The sequence below is a fragment of the Cyprinodon tularosa genome, unplaced genomic scaffold, assembly GCF_016077235.1.
Source record: "Cyprinodon tularosa strain WSP-4 unplaced genomic scaffold, ASM1607723v1 ctg856, whole genome shotgun sequence".
NCBI classification, from domain to species: domain Eukaryota; kingdom Metazoa; phylum Chordata; class Actinopteri; order Cyprinodontiformes; family Cyprinodontidae; genus Cyprinodon; species Cyprinodon tularosa.
In genome coordinates this window covers 61392-76612 of record NW_024039625.1, presented here as the reverse complement: position 1 = coordinate 76612, position 15221 = coordinate 61392, and the positions used below count along the sequence as shown (strand labels likewise).

The following is a 15221-nucleotide window of genomic DNA, read 5'->3' as shown; positions in this document are numbered from 1 at the left end:
ATCTTTCTCATTCACCAAGCTCTGACTCACCTAAAGAATCCTGGAAGCACTATGATGATAGTGTTCTTCGATTTCTACTGTGCTTTAAACACCTTTAAGCCAGGACTCCTAGGGACAGCTGGAGGTGTCAGGAGTGGCCCGCCGCATGTCCAAGGGGATTTTGGACATGTAAGGACACAGGGCTGTGTCTCAGATAGGTTGGTTTGCGGTACGTGGGTCCCACAGGGAAGAGTGCTGGCACCGTACCTCTTTACCCTCTTCACTGCAGACTTCTCCATCAGCTGCCCACGCTGCCACCTCCAGAAGTTCTCTAAAGATTTGGCCATAGTGGGCATCATCATAGGTGGGGACGACTCAGAGTACAGACAGTCGACCCATAATTTTGTGGTCTAGTGCCAGCAGAACCCCTCCTGATTAATGCAGGGAAAACCAAGGATCTAGTGGTGGACTTTTGCTGGAGCAGATCTACCCACTGACACCAGTGAACATCCAGACTGAGGTCTTCTGCAGTGCAGGCGGCACTCTTAAAGAACTTCTATGACTGTTTTGGCATCAGTCATCTCCTATGGAGCAGTCTGTTGGAGCAGTGACTTATCTGTAGCTGAGAGAAGCAGCTGGATCAGCTGATCAGGAAGGCCAGCTCTGTGATTGGATGCCCTCTGGACTCAGTGTAGGAGGTGGAAAACAAAAGGATCCTAACTAAATTAAAACATCTGTGGGATAATGGCTACCACCCCCATGCGTGAAGCTGTTGCAGAACTAGAATGCTCCTTCAGTGACAGACTGCTGCACCTTAAATGCACCAGTGAGCATTATCACAGATCCTTCCTCCAAGCAGCTATAAGATTTTGTACTTACTGTTCCCACTGACCTCAATAAGTTGTTACTTTCATTCTGATTTTAGCTGTTTCTGTCTTAGTCAGTTAAAAAATTCTGCACATCTCATGTTGCTGCCATTTCTCACATACCATTACTGTAAAAACCTCCACAGCTTTTTATTGATTATTTATCCTCATGATACTGATCATTTATATTGTAAAAACTGTACAGTAATTGTTTATTTACTTAACTCTGTTAGTTATTCTGTTATTTTTGTACACTCTCTAAGGTGCACATTTTGTTTCTGCCATATTTTTTGCTTCTGTAACACAATTTCCCCATTGTGGAACAATAAAGAGATTTTCTTTTCTATTCTTCTATTTTCTGCTACACACAGATTGTTTTAATCTGTGTCTAGCACGAAGGCAGAAGTGAAAACAGGTCTGCCCACCCTGCCTAGTCATAGCCTCTATACCGTGTGAAATGGGAAACAATGCAAGATTAAAAAGTCATATGCAACCTGTGTTCAGGCCTTAAGGAGAACAAAGACCTGCAGGGTTCTTGAATGCAACACTGTGTCCTTATTTTGTGTAAAATGGGCAGTAAGTCCCTTTAATAGGAGCATTTTCGCAACTGTAAACACGTGTTAGCTGCTGATCTTTGCTTCAAAGTTTGTTTTAATTTTTTTTTGCCAGATGAGTATTTTTTTTTTCATCTGCCAATCAATTTCCTCCTGCTCTTCATCATAACACTCGGACAGACACAAACATAGCAAACCAAAAGGAAATGGAAGCCTTCACTTCCATTTCTCCTGCATCCTGTTCCACCTTCCCCTCTCTGACGTGCCACAGCGTTAATGCTGCACATCCTCTGGTCTAACGTCACAGTCCCTCCAGCCTCATTTCCTGTTTGTTGTATTTTTAGCCCTCTTGCCAGAGAGCATGCACAGGCTTGTTTACGTAAAAAGGAATATTCCGGTGTGTCTGTGGTCAGACGGGATCCGGCGGGTCCGAGGTTTTGGTCGTACTCTCAGTGTGAGCTGAAGTGTAATCAAAAGAAGAGAAAGAAATCAACCTTCTGTAACGAACTTCTGGAGCTGTGCTACCTGCATGGCTTGATTTGTGGTGATTATTTGCCCTGCTGGATTTTTTGACCACCCTTTGCTGTGATTCATGGTGCCTCCCTGTGGTTGTTTGGTGTCCATGGTGAAGTTAAAACAGAGCACCACTTGTAGCCATATTTCATGTTATTAACAATAAAGCACATTTTCTAACAGAAAAGACAAAATGTAGTCGTCACTCTTGCACCTGGAAAAAGTATTCAAACCTCCAGAATAGCAAGCACACGGGATTTATTCATCCCAATGACATTCTGATCATCCAGTTATCTTCAGATGTCAAATACTGAGTAAGTCTTTGTTATGATAAAGTCAGTCACCCCAAAATTTTACAGGGACATGGCTGTCTGCCCTTAATGACTCGATGAATTAAGCAGGGAAGCAGCCATAGTGGCCCATGGGAGGAGATTCACAGTTCAGGAGGGGGGAATATTTAATGTTCAGCTCACAAATCTATGAAACAGCGGTCGATTGAGAGCCACTGGAAGCCTAAACATCTGGAGTGTGCTCTGGTCAAATGAGATTAAAACTAAACTTTTATCCACCGTGCAGTAAAAACAATATTTACTCCTGTACAATAGAGGATGGCCTAGTCAAAGAGTACATCTGAGCTTGAGTATTTTGCTAAGTAACTGGTCCCAACTGTTGATCAGAGATGTGCTCCAAAAGATATGGTCCTGCAGTGTCCTGAGGGGCTGAATGCTAACGTATAATCCAAAAATAAGAGGTCAGGCTTGATAAAAAGACCACAGATCCTGGACTCCCTGGAACAGATGTTGGTAAAGCTGTGATTCGTCTCCAATGAGAAGCTTCTAGAACCTGTCCATATTCTTCATTTTTAGAGTGTTCGGGACCCAACAGGAGCCTCCATCGCTCTCTATACAGCCAAACTCCATCACCCAAACAAAACGGGCAACCACGTCGTGCTTCAGGCTCTCTTCTACCTTCTGGATCGGGCTGTAGAAAGGTGACCATGTATATGGGAATAAGCAGAATTTGGGCTATTCTTAAAAGTTCTTTTATTAAAGAATAACATTGTACAAAAAGCCTGCTATCAGCAAGTTTAAGTGAGCAGATGACACCTTTTGATTCTCCTTTTATTTTCTGCAGCTTCGAAACCCAGAGGAATGGCTTGGTGTTCATCTACGACATGGCGGGTTCCAACTACACTAACTTTGAGCTGGACCTAAGCAAGAAGATCCTCAACCTTCTCAAGGTTGGAACCAGTTCGTTCCAGATGGGCTCAATAGATGCTGATGTAAAAATTAGGAGCAGAATGGAACCTACTGCGATGTGTCATACAGACCAGACTCTGCTGCATCTAAACCACTATTACGAAAAAGTGTGGTAGAAAGAGAGAGTGCAGTTGGTATAAAACAGTTTTAACTGTTTAGAACAAATAATCCCAATGTTGATAGTATAAACTGTAACATATAGGCTGTAACATCCCCCATAAGTGATTATCATTGTTACAATCCCAGCTTCCAGCCTTGGCTGGGCCCGGGACAAAATCTAAAGAACTGATGAGGGGCGGATCAATTCATACTTTGTATGTAGTGTACACACACACACACACACAAGCACGTTTCTCTATACTCACGGGGGTTTTCAGTTGACTGTCATTCATTTCTAACCCGTTTCTACAGCGGAACCATGGCTATTACTATAACCCTAACCATTAAGGGTTCATACCTAACCCCAATCAATTCCATTCAGTTTATTTATATAGCGCAATTCACAACATGTCATCTCAAGGCACTTTACAGTTCACCAGATTCAGATACAGTTCAAGTTGAATCAAATCTAACTGAGGAAAACCAGTTGATTGCATCGACTCATTGACTCTTCAGCAATCCCTCACACTAAGCATGCTTGTAGCGACAGTGGAGAGGAAAAACTCCCCATTAACTGGAAGAAACATCAAGCAGAACCAGGCTCAGTGTAAGCGGCCATCTGCTGAGGCCGACTGGGGTTCAACCTAACCTAAATTCAATTTACACCTTTGTCCAAAACCGAACGCCTAAGTCTAAAACTGCATTTATACCCATGGGGACCAGAGATTGGTCCCCACTAGAGCACACAGTCCCCACTGTGTACTAAGTAGGATTGTCTATTGCCGTGTCTGCTGCCCTGAACATGCCATATAGTCGCATCAGTCAAATTCAAAACATCTCAACCTTTTAATAATACCCATTGGTTCCAGTCTTAATTATAACTTTATCTAGCAAAGATAGTCAACAAACCCTTGACAGAAACTGCCGAGACTGTTGCTCCATCGGACAGCTTACAAGGTATGACTGCCTTCTCCGGCTTTCGCAGGTGAGGTCGATCTAAAGTTATGTTCGATCTAAAGTTGTTCCTCTGGCTTGAGGCGGCTTCTTCAGGTGAGAGCCGCTGTACAATTAATATTAAAGTGAGGGGGCTGCTCCCTGACTGTGTGCAAAGGGGAAGATTCAGGTTCTGTATTTTCCTGTCTCCACCTGCAGTGCAGGCAGCCTTATGTATAGCAGCTTGACAAACTTTAGAGAAACTGCGTCAGCGGCATAACCAGTTAGAAGGAATGACTAGAGGGGGTACTTCCCAATACTTGCAGTGGATAATTGAAAGAAAGTAATAGGAAAGATTTTATGAAACTTAATAAAGCTCAAATTTCCTTGCAAAAAACTTCAAAAAAAAATACATACATATATATATATTATTTGTGGCAAAAGATGTAGAGGGCTGATTCAGGGCCGCCCCACTATCCTGAGCCCGGCACAACTGGCCCTGTTGTCCTCCTCTGTTGGTGGTCGTGATTGTTAGCATTACAAACTACTCCACACGCTCCCTGTGTGTTTCTACAGAATGTCAAAGTGTCTGAACTAGGGGTGTCACAACACTAAAATTGTCAACTCGATACCAATACTTGGGGAAATATCCGATACTCGATACCATTTTCGATACCGCAAGGATAAAAACAAAGACCCCAAAATAATTAACAAATTTCTTTTTTTTTAATAGATAAAATACAAAAAAAAACAAATACAATAAACAGTAAGAACAATATTTTGAGGTTGTATGCTGTGCATACAAATAAATATATATATATATATTTTAAGTGTTCCTTCCTTGGCTATGCTTTACACACACAACAATGACATTAGCCAGTTAACAAACCAGTTAACAATCAAAAATAAATGCTGTACTCTCAGCAGCTGCATCTGTTATATAACAGTCTGAGACTGAAAAGTGCACAGAATTATTCAATCACACAGTGTTCAGAAAGTGCATCTATTCTGCACTCTACATGAATGACTATATGCTCTTGATGTAGCCCAATACATTCCAGACACCAGCTCTGCATGTCTCAGGACTTTGTAATAATTTGCAAGGTTACAGCCCTGCTGGTCCAGAGGTCAGTGGCACAGGAGAAGTACGGATTCCCCTGAAGCTGCTGCAATACTCTTTGTTTTGTTGTGTTGTACAGCTCTGGGATTTACTGTACATACAGTAATTCCGGGAGGGAAGAGCATACCTTGGGTTTAGCTTGGGTTTAAATAGGAACCTGATCCATATGTTCTCTGCCACATCTCTGTTTATTTTCATAGCTTCTGGGGACTTGTCATCACATTTCCATTATTGGTCAAACGTAGATGGTAGAGTCTGCTCTGTGTGATCGTGTTTGGACGAAGGTCTCTGATTCATTCTGTGACTTCAAGGGACAAAATAACACTTTTCAGTCACCAGCATTTATATAAACATATTAACTCAATGCTCATGTACACTGACACTGTGCCAATTAAGGTAATATGGGCATACTTTATGCCTGATTTATTTGTTTATGATCATAGCTAATGGCTAAAAATAACACGTCAACATTAATGCGGGCCACTGGCCACTATAATATTGGTAATAGGTACGTTTGAAACAAAAGACACTAACCTGTTGAAATGCAGTGAAAAGCCCAGGGTGTTGGTCCTTCAGATATTTCAACAAGTTTGAGGTACTGCTAGACCTGGTTGCCACCACCTTGAAACAGTGTTTGCACACCGGCCTATTCATATCCTTCGGTTTTCTTTCCATGCCTGGCTCAAAAGCAAAATTCCTCCAAACAGCACTCTTGCCTCTATTTCCACCAAAACTGGTTGTTTTGGCCCCCCTCTAGCAGCACTGACCCCCTCTAGCAGCACTGGCACCCTCTAGCAGCACTGGCCATGCTCTCTACTGTTATTGTGCGTCACGGTGAGGGGGAGGGTGCCCACTGCTGTGTTTGTGTGAGGATAGAGAGAGAAGGGAGAAGCAACGGCCATTCAGCGTCATGCGCGCGGGGGGTGGGGTTATTGAGGTACCGAAACTTTTGAAAATGGGTATCGTATCCGGATAAGTTTTAGTATCGATACTTTTTTGAGTATCAATACTTTTGATAACCCTACTCTGAACATCTCCAAACAGGTTATATAACAGAATATGATAGAAAAATCTAAAATATAAACACTCTTGTCATCTTAATATTTCCTGTCATCAGCTGAAAGACTTTCTTTCTACTGTAGCACTGAAAGCTTGCTGGGCCGTCTTTGCCAATTTAGCTGAGATCAGTAGACCTAGTTTGTCCAAATATTAACTAAAGCTGAAATAAGATGCTGCTGGTCGCCCTAGTCTTCCATTGAATTGATGAAGCTTATAAAGGCCTCTCCAACATGCAAACAGAACAGTATAATCTATGCACCATGGATGCAGGTCATATTTATTAAAATGTGCTGTCTCTGTCCACCAGGGGGCATTCCCTGCCAGGCTGAAGAAGGTGTTGATTGTTGGGGCCCCTGTGTGGTTTCGGGTCCCTTACAATCTGCTAAGTCTACTGCTGAAGGAGAAACTGAGGGAAAGGGTAAAGGCTCACAGTTTACCATCAAATGAGCAGCTTATGAATTTGCCTCCATTTTTCCTCAGTCCAGATTTCCAATCATCAATTCTCCTGACACCCATCTTTCCAACTCCAGGTTCAGATGGTAAAAATGGCAGAGCTGCGTCAGCACCTCCCAAGGGACTGCCTCCCCCAGCACCTGGGTGGCCTGCTCCCCCTAGATGCATCCAGTTGGAACCAGCAGCTCCTGGCAGGTCAGAACGGCAGATTGGATCCTGTGGACGAGCTGGTGGGAATCCCCTTGGAAGACTCCTCTATCCACGTGCCCGGCCCCGAGTCCATGCGCCCCCAGGATTTGCTGGCGCACCTGGGCCGACTGCAGCGCTCCGGCGTCTATCAGGAGTATGAAGAGCTGCGAAGGGAGGCACCCCCTGGGACCTTCCACTGCGCACAGTAAGGGTGGAGGACCTGGTGTCCTCCATTTAGGGATCTCAGTATAAATGATTCATAGGAAGTTATTAATGACAGGCTTTCAAAGATACAGATTACAAGAAGTTAAATTTGATAACAAATGGCTCCTGTTTTAGTTCCATGCCTTTATACTCTTTATTTTCCTCAGAAATATTCACACCCCTCGAAACGTTTTTATTTCACATTAAAACCAAAAACTTCAGAATATTTCATTTAGTTTTGATGTGTTAATCTGAACCAGAAGCTAGGGAGTCACCTTTACAACAAAAGTTTGTTGGTAAGACTTTGTTTGGAGAAAATACACATGCAGACAAAATTGTTGGTTCCACGGTTAAAGAAAGAAACTTCAAAAGAATGATTTATAAAAAAAAATAAACATATAAACAGACCTGAATCATGGTTTATTTACCTTATAATTTTGTTGGCTAACCTTTAGATTCAATCACTGCAACCAAGCAACTCCTCTAATATTCAATTTCCTAATCCTTTCAGCAGGTTTTCTGCTCCAGTTCTCTCTGGTTTGAAGGCTGCCTTTTCCAAACGGCCAGTTTCTGGTCGTTGTAAAGATGGTCATTAAGATTTAGGTCAGGGCTCCTAGAGGCTATCGTAAGACTTGGTTAGATGGACAACTTTTGCAGTGTCACATAAACACATTGTCACTGACCAACAGGACTCCACTGGCAGCTATTCCAACTAGAAGTCTGAAAGTAAAACCATTTTTCACATATTTATTTGTGATTAAAAAACAGTTATTAATAAATAAATTGAATCTTGCTCCTTATTTCCTCCCTTTTCACAATCATGCTCTATTATACTCTACAATCACATCATAGGAAGAAGTTGGAGGGATGTGAATACTTTTACAAGCCTCAGTGGTCACATTTGAGAAGCAGTAGGGGGCAGTAATGAGCTCTGGTGTTGTTTGGTCAACAGGATGGCCTACAATCAGGAGAAGAATCGCTATGGGGATGTGCTGTGCCTTGATCAGACCAGAGTTCGTTTAAAACCCTGCAGAAACGAGGTACGGATTTCTTTTCAGATTGAAAAAAAAATTTAATTATGCTGCCCCTGTTTTCACCTTTAAACCGAAGCATGTCTCCACCTGTGACACACATTAATATTCCAGTTCATTTCCTTAATTGTTCTTTGCCATATTTGTCCCATATTATTCTACATTTTAAAACAAAAAAAAATTAACAATGAGACCCCCAGAGTTTTTTGTTTCTGTTGAACAGGGGCTTTTCTTTCAGATTAGAAAGACAGGCTTAATGATGGCAGCTAGTAGAGCAGAATAATACAGAAGAACAAGGCCGACCTTAACCCATGAGCTGCTCCAGACCGCTCTGAGCAGCTTATAGTGGCAACAACATGACAGGAGTAGCTTGACAAGATAGCTGCTCTTTCTCATTCATTTATGATGTTAAAAATTAGAATAATAATTTTTTTTATTCCATCTGAAATAAAGACTCTATTCATCTCAATACAGAGCACAGACAGGTATTTAACAAAAATTCAACGTTATTAAGCTGAGTCGACTCACATCTGGATGACTCCCAAGTAATCCCCCCCCCACACACACACACACACACTGCAAGTGGGTTCCCCCAATCTACGTCAGTGGTTCCTGATCACATACAGTATAGACACACCTTCTCATTCAAAGAGTTTTCTTTATTTTCATGACTATGAAAATTTAAGATTCACACTGAATGCATCAAAACTATGAATAAACTCGTGGAATTATATACTTGACAAAAAGTGTGAAACAACTGAAAATATGCCTTATTTTCTAAGTTCTTCAAAGTAGCCACCTTTTACTTTGATTACTGCTTTACATACTCTTGGCTTTCTCTTGATGAACTTCAACAGGTAGTCACCTGAAATTATCTTCCAACAGTCTTGAAGGAGTTCCCAGCGATGCTTAGCACTTGTAAGCTCTTTTGCCTTCACTCTACGGTGCAGCTAACCCCAAACCGTTGATTGGTTTCAGGTCCGGTAATAATGGAGTCCAGGTCATCTGGCGCTACACCCTATCTCTCTCCTTCTTGGTCAAATAGCTCTTTCACAGCCTGGAGTTGTGTTTGGCCTCATTGTCCTGTTGAAAAATAAATGATGGTCCAGCTAAACACAAACACTATGGAATAACGTGCTGCTGCAAGATTCTAGTTTTTAACATGCTGGTTCAGTATGCCTTCAATTTTGAATAAATTCCCAACAGTGTCAACAGCAAAGCACCCCCACACCATTACACCTCCTCCTCCATGCTTCACAGTGGGAACCAGGCATGTAGAGTCCATCGGTTCATCTTTTCTGTGTCGCAGAAAGACACAATAGTTTGAACTAAAGCTCTTAAATTTGGACTCATCAGACCAAAGCACATATTTCCACTGGTCTAATGTCCATTCCTTGTGTTCTTTAGCCCAAGCAAGTCTCTTCTGCTTGTTGCCTTAGCAGCTATTTTACCATGAAGGCCTGAATCCCTTAGTCTCCTCTTAACAGTTGTTCTAGAGATGTGTCTGCTGCTAGAATACTGTGTGGCATTGACCTGCTCTCTAATCTGAGCTGCTTTTAACCTGCGATTTCTGAGGTTGGTGACTCAGATTAACTTATCCTCTGCAGAAGACGAGACTCTTGGTCTTCCTTTCCTGGGGCGGTCCTCGTTGGAGCCAGTTCCATTGTAGCGCTTGATGGTTTCTTTGACTGCTCATAGACAGAAACTACCTTTCAGAATCATGGACAGGTTTCAGATATTACAGGCTAACAATGAAACCAAACAACACGCTCCTCAGCTTCAATTTGCATGTTTCCAAGCAATACAATGCTTTGTCTATATAAAGTCTCAAACTCACTGCGGATCCAGACATTTGAATTGAGCAAGCTTCCAGGAGGGGAAGCGAAACGTCTTCAAACCTTGGAAACCAAGTCCAGTAGATTGTTTTTTAAACTTTTACGGAATGGCTATGACCTGGATGACTGAGAATCTTCATCAGCATTTCATAGTCATAAAAATGAAGAATACTCTTTGAATGAGAAGATGTGTCCAAACTTTTGGTCTGTATTTACGAAATTAAATTTTTGCTGCAGAAAGTACATTTTAGAAGGTAATAAGAAATTATACTAGTAAGAAGTAAGTTTAATATATCTTAAATAAATATATCTGAAATACATTTCTTCATAGTCAAAATGATACAAATGCTGACCAGCAATAATAGGAATATGGAGATTAAATTAATTTATAGAGATGCAGGATATTTATTCTAGATGTGATGGATGTTATTTTGATTTTATTTGCCTTTGTTTATTTTTATAGCACAATTCAGTACAAGGACAATTTTTCATTTTGAAAAGGAAAACAGGTTTTTCAGATATCAGAAATACATATTTAGTAAAACAAATACAAATCAAAACGGCTTGCTGTTGTAACCTTGATAGCATTACTCGTTTATTTTTTGAATGGTAGTGGATGAATGTATCTAATTAGTTGAAATAATCTGAGTGCAAAAAAAAAAGAAATGGGTGAGAATGATGTCTAAAAACATTGTTCTAATAGATTCCTCCTCTTTTTGATTCTGTTTTAAATAATGCAGTAAATACTTAGTGGCTTTTGGAAGCAGCTTTGAATGTTATCATCCCAATAAATGGTCGTTATTAGCAGTTATCAGTCCTGCAGAATGGCTTCAGATTGTGCCAGTAGGCTGAGTAGCTTGTTATCATTGAGTTAATCCTGTTCTTAATCCTATTGAATTCCCTTTCCCCCCACGGAATGAATGAATCTATTTATTTGTAATCTGAAAATGATTTTAGTAGTTCTTCATAAAGCTACTGTAGAAATAAATAAAAATGAAATAATCCGCATGTTGCTCCTATTCAAATAACCAAATAGAAATATCCTGTCAACTGAGTTCTAGAATCCTCTCCCTATAAACATGTAATTCTTTGTAAATTCATACCAATCATTCTTTAATGAGATCCTTGTCAAACGAACATGCAATGTTTGTTTTTAAAACCTAATGTGTCTAACGGACCTTGTGAGTGTTTTTTTAATGCAAAATCTACAACAAAAATCTAACTAAATCAGGAACTAAAGCAGCATGATTGGCTGTAAGGAGGGCGGAGATTGAGAACACTGAGTTTACTGAAAAAAACCTGCTGCCGACCAGGTTAGCTCTGGGGAGAATGTGACTACGCTGACTGAAACAGAGGTTGAGGAAACTCTTTATGAAATGGAAACTCGGTGTCCCCGCTTTTAGGTTTAGAAAACGTAAGAGTTTTCAGTAAACCTGCTTTGTGAAGCGGACCCCAGAACGATGAAACTTTCTCCACTTTGTGACAACCCCGCTTTCTAATCTGCACACAAGACTCGCCTGTTTCCAGCTCAGCTTGATGCTCAACGTGACTTTTCATTTTATTTTTTTATCTCTCGGTTTAAAAAGTCTTGCTTTGAGCTGTAAAGACAGGAAAAGTTAATCCGTGTTTTAGAGATTCAAAACATATTTTCTCAAATTATTAGAATTTTATGATAAAGTTAATTATTTTCCATAATGTAATTATAAAACTTGAACATTCATACATTTTAGATTAATTGAAAACTAGCTTAAATATTTCAGGTCTTTTATTGTCTTAATATGGATGATTTTGGCATACAGCTCATTAAAACCCAAAATTCCTATCTCACAAAATTAGCATATCTCATCCGATAAAAAGAAAAGTGTTCTTAATACAAAAAAAGTCAACCTTCAAATAATTATGTACAGTTATGCACTCAATACTTTTTCTTCACAATATTCCACAGATTCTCTATTGGATTTAGGCTAATTGAGCCCAGTGATACCATGGTCAGTAAACCAGTGGTTTTCAGCTGCTAGGTTGTACTGAAAAATGAAATCTTCATCTCCATAAAGCTTTTCAGCAGATGGAAGCATGAATTGCTCCTGATAGCTGCATTGACCCTGCCCTTGATAAAACCCAGAGGACCAACACCAGCAGCTGACATGGCGCCCCAGACCATCACTGACTGTGGCTACTTGACGCTGGACTTCTGGCATTTCCTTCTCCCCAGTCTTCCTCCAGACTCTGGCACCTTGATTTCCAAATGACCTGCAGAACTGAGCAACAGTCCAGTGCTGCTTCTCTGTAGCCCAGGTCAGGCGCCTCTGCTGCTGTTACTGGTTCTAAAGCATTTTGACCTGGGGAATGCGGCACCTGTAGCCCATTTCCTGCACACGCCTGTGCACGGTGACTCTGGATGTTTCTACTCCAGACTCGGCCCTTCTCCACAATCTTCCTCAGGGTCCACTCACCTCTTCTCATTGTGCAGCGTTTTCTGCCACCCTTTTTCCTTCCCACAGACTTCCCACTGAGGTGCCTTGATGCAGCAGCACTCTGGGAGCAGCCTATTGGTTCAGAAATATCTTTCTGTGTCATTCCCTCTTGCTTGAGGCTGTCAATAGCTACGTTTACATGGACACAAATAATCGGATTGAAGGCCTGATCAGATCAAAAACTTTTCATGTAAACATGTCAGACTGAAGATTCTAATCCGATTCGGTCCGATCGGAAATAAATTTAATTCTGAAAGAGGTGGTCCTTGGCGGAGGAGGTGGCAATAAATGTAAGGTGCGGATGGACATGCCATCCTGCTCTCTACCGCTGAAGCGAAGGAGGGTTAGCATAAGGTACTGGTGAGCCCTTAACTTAACTAAAATGACCACTAAAAACAAAAGTATTGTTACAAAGATGCGACGAAGGTCCATGATGGAAAAAAACGACATCAACAAACACGACTGAAGAAAAAGAAGTGAGAGCCAGGCACAAAGAGTAGCTAAAGTTGAGAAATTGCGGACAAGTACTAGTTTGTTTACAAAAAGCCGGTTTCTTCTTCTACTGCTAAAGCGGAAGTACACAGTTCTGCGCATGCTTAAAAGATTTAATCTGATCCAACGCTTGGTACATGTATACACACGTCATGATCAGATCATTTCATTTAGTGTCCATGTAAACGGAGATTTGGAATTTCTGATCAACCAAGGTTTGGATCGGATTGGGGAAATTTTGCGCATGTAAACGTAGCTATAGAAGGCCTTCTGGACAGCAGTCAGGTCGGCAGTCTTAGAGATAAATTGTTGATTAAGATGATACAGAGACCTTTTTCATGATATGCTAATTTTGTGAGATAGGAATTTTGGGTTTTCATGGGCTGTATGCCAAATCATCAGTAGCTACGTTTACATGGACACAACTAATCGGATTGAAGGCCTGATCAGATCAAAAATGTTTCATGTAAACATCTCAGACTGAAGATTCTAATCCGATTCGGTCCGATCGGATCTAAATTTAATTCCGAAAGAGAGAGGTGGTTTTTGCCGATCGCCATTCCGATTGCCGTCCATGTAAACACCCATTCGGATCTTAAGAGTAAAATAATCTTCACTGCGCATGTGTGCGACGTCAGCGTGACGTTTTTCCGCCTTGTCAACAACAGGAAACCACCGGTTGCTCTTGTGAACAACATGGCGGGAGGAATCTAGGAACGCCGACTTATACACTCAAGTTCATTTAAAGCTGCAGGAAGCAGGAATTTATCCTCCTCCTCTTCCTCTTTTCTCTCTCCACAGCCCACTCGCTCTCCCACGCCGGTTCAATCGCTCATTCTCTACATTTTCTCTCGGACATTTCGCTGCCAAGCGCTTTTTTCCTCCTCTCTCCTTTTTTCTTTCCGCTCGCTCCGAGCGCATCGTTTGTCAGGCCTCCCAAAAACCAGACGCAGACAGAACTGCCAAGTTTGGCAGGAAGTTCTGCGCATGCTTAAAAGATTTAATCTGATCCAACGCTTGGTACATGTATACACACGTCATGATCAGATCATTTCATTTAGTGTCCATGTAAACGGAGATTTTGAATTTCCGATCAACCAAGGTTTGGATCGGATCGGGGAAATTTTGCTCATGTAAACGTAGCTAATGTTAAGACAATAAAATACCTGAAATATATGCTAATATTTTCAGAAGGACCTGTAATATTTAGAATCAGATTTATTGCTAAGTACTTTTGCACTTACAAGGAATTTGACTTGGTATTGATGGTGCACACAATACCAGAAATTTACAGAATCTATAGTTATATCCAATATAAAACATTATATACAATATATAGTATTTAGCTATATTCTATATACACTGTAGGTTGTGAGTTAATGTAAAGCAGGAGGCTGGAGATGCTATGTTTGTGTAGCTTCAGGGCACCGTTCAGATCCTCTCTGCTTTAAGTTTTTTGGTTTCTAGTTCAAATGATTCCCATATTGTATAAATTAAGAAGTAGTGTTATACATTCTTGTCTTTCTAAACAAGACAAATATTGTGTAATGTAAACAAAAGAGAGTTGATTTGACATCATTTTTTTAGGCTACCTGTTTATTATCTGCAGCTATAATGATTATTGATATAATTATAAGATTGATGAAACATGAATGTTTGAAGACATTTCTAAGCTGCTGTTTGATGATCTTTACTGAAGGGTGTTCAGTCTTTTCTCACTGCATGTATCTCATAAATCTATTGTTACATCAGAGCCCAGAGGAAGTTTAAGAATTTCATTCATATTCTTTTTATCAATTTTCTTCATATTTAAAGTAGTAGAGAAATTATTAAAAAAAAAGTGTTCTGTTTTTTATATAATATTTAATGAAACTAAATAAATAAAAATGTTTCTCATATTTTGATTGTTGATTTCAAATTGAAAAACAGAAGAACTGATAGACGGGCTGTAATATCTTCCTAGCTCTACTTATGGGACTAGTATTTAAAAAATATTTTAAAAATCCAATCTTTGGACTTTGTTGTGTTTTCAGAGATCAGACTACATCAACGCTAGCTTCATGGATGGCTACAAACAGAAGAACGCATATATTGGTACCCAAGGTATGACTTGTCATCTTGAATTAAAGATCGTCTTTTTTCAATGGTGCATGTTGTTTCT

At 40.5% G+C, this 15221-nt stretch overlaps 1 protein-coding gene across 1 annotated transcript in view; it reads left to right on the top strand.

Moving 5' to 3' along the window:
• The window catches only part of ptpn9a (protein tyrosine phosphatase non-receptor type 9a), a 64873-nt gene that overhangs the window by 38396 nt on the left and 11256 nt on the right, over positions 1–15221 (top strand). Inside the window, exons 5-10 of the mRNA XM_038273082.1 lie at positions 2779–2903; positions 3047–3152; positions 6690–6800; positions 6913–7229; positions 8181–8268; positions 15094–15163. Coding sequence (XP_038129010.1) covers positions 2779–2903; positions 3047–3152; positions 6690–6800; positions 6913–7229; positions 8181–8268; positions 15094–15163 — 817 coding nt within the window. The remainder of the gene's footprint in view (positions 1–2778; positions 2904–3046; positions 3153–6689; positions 6801–6912; positions 7230–8180; positions 8269–15093; positions 15164–15221) is intronic.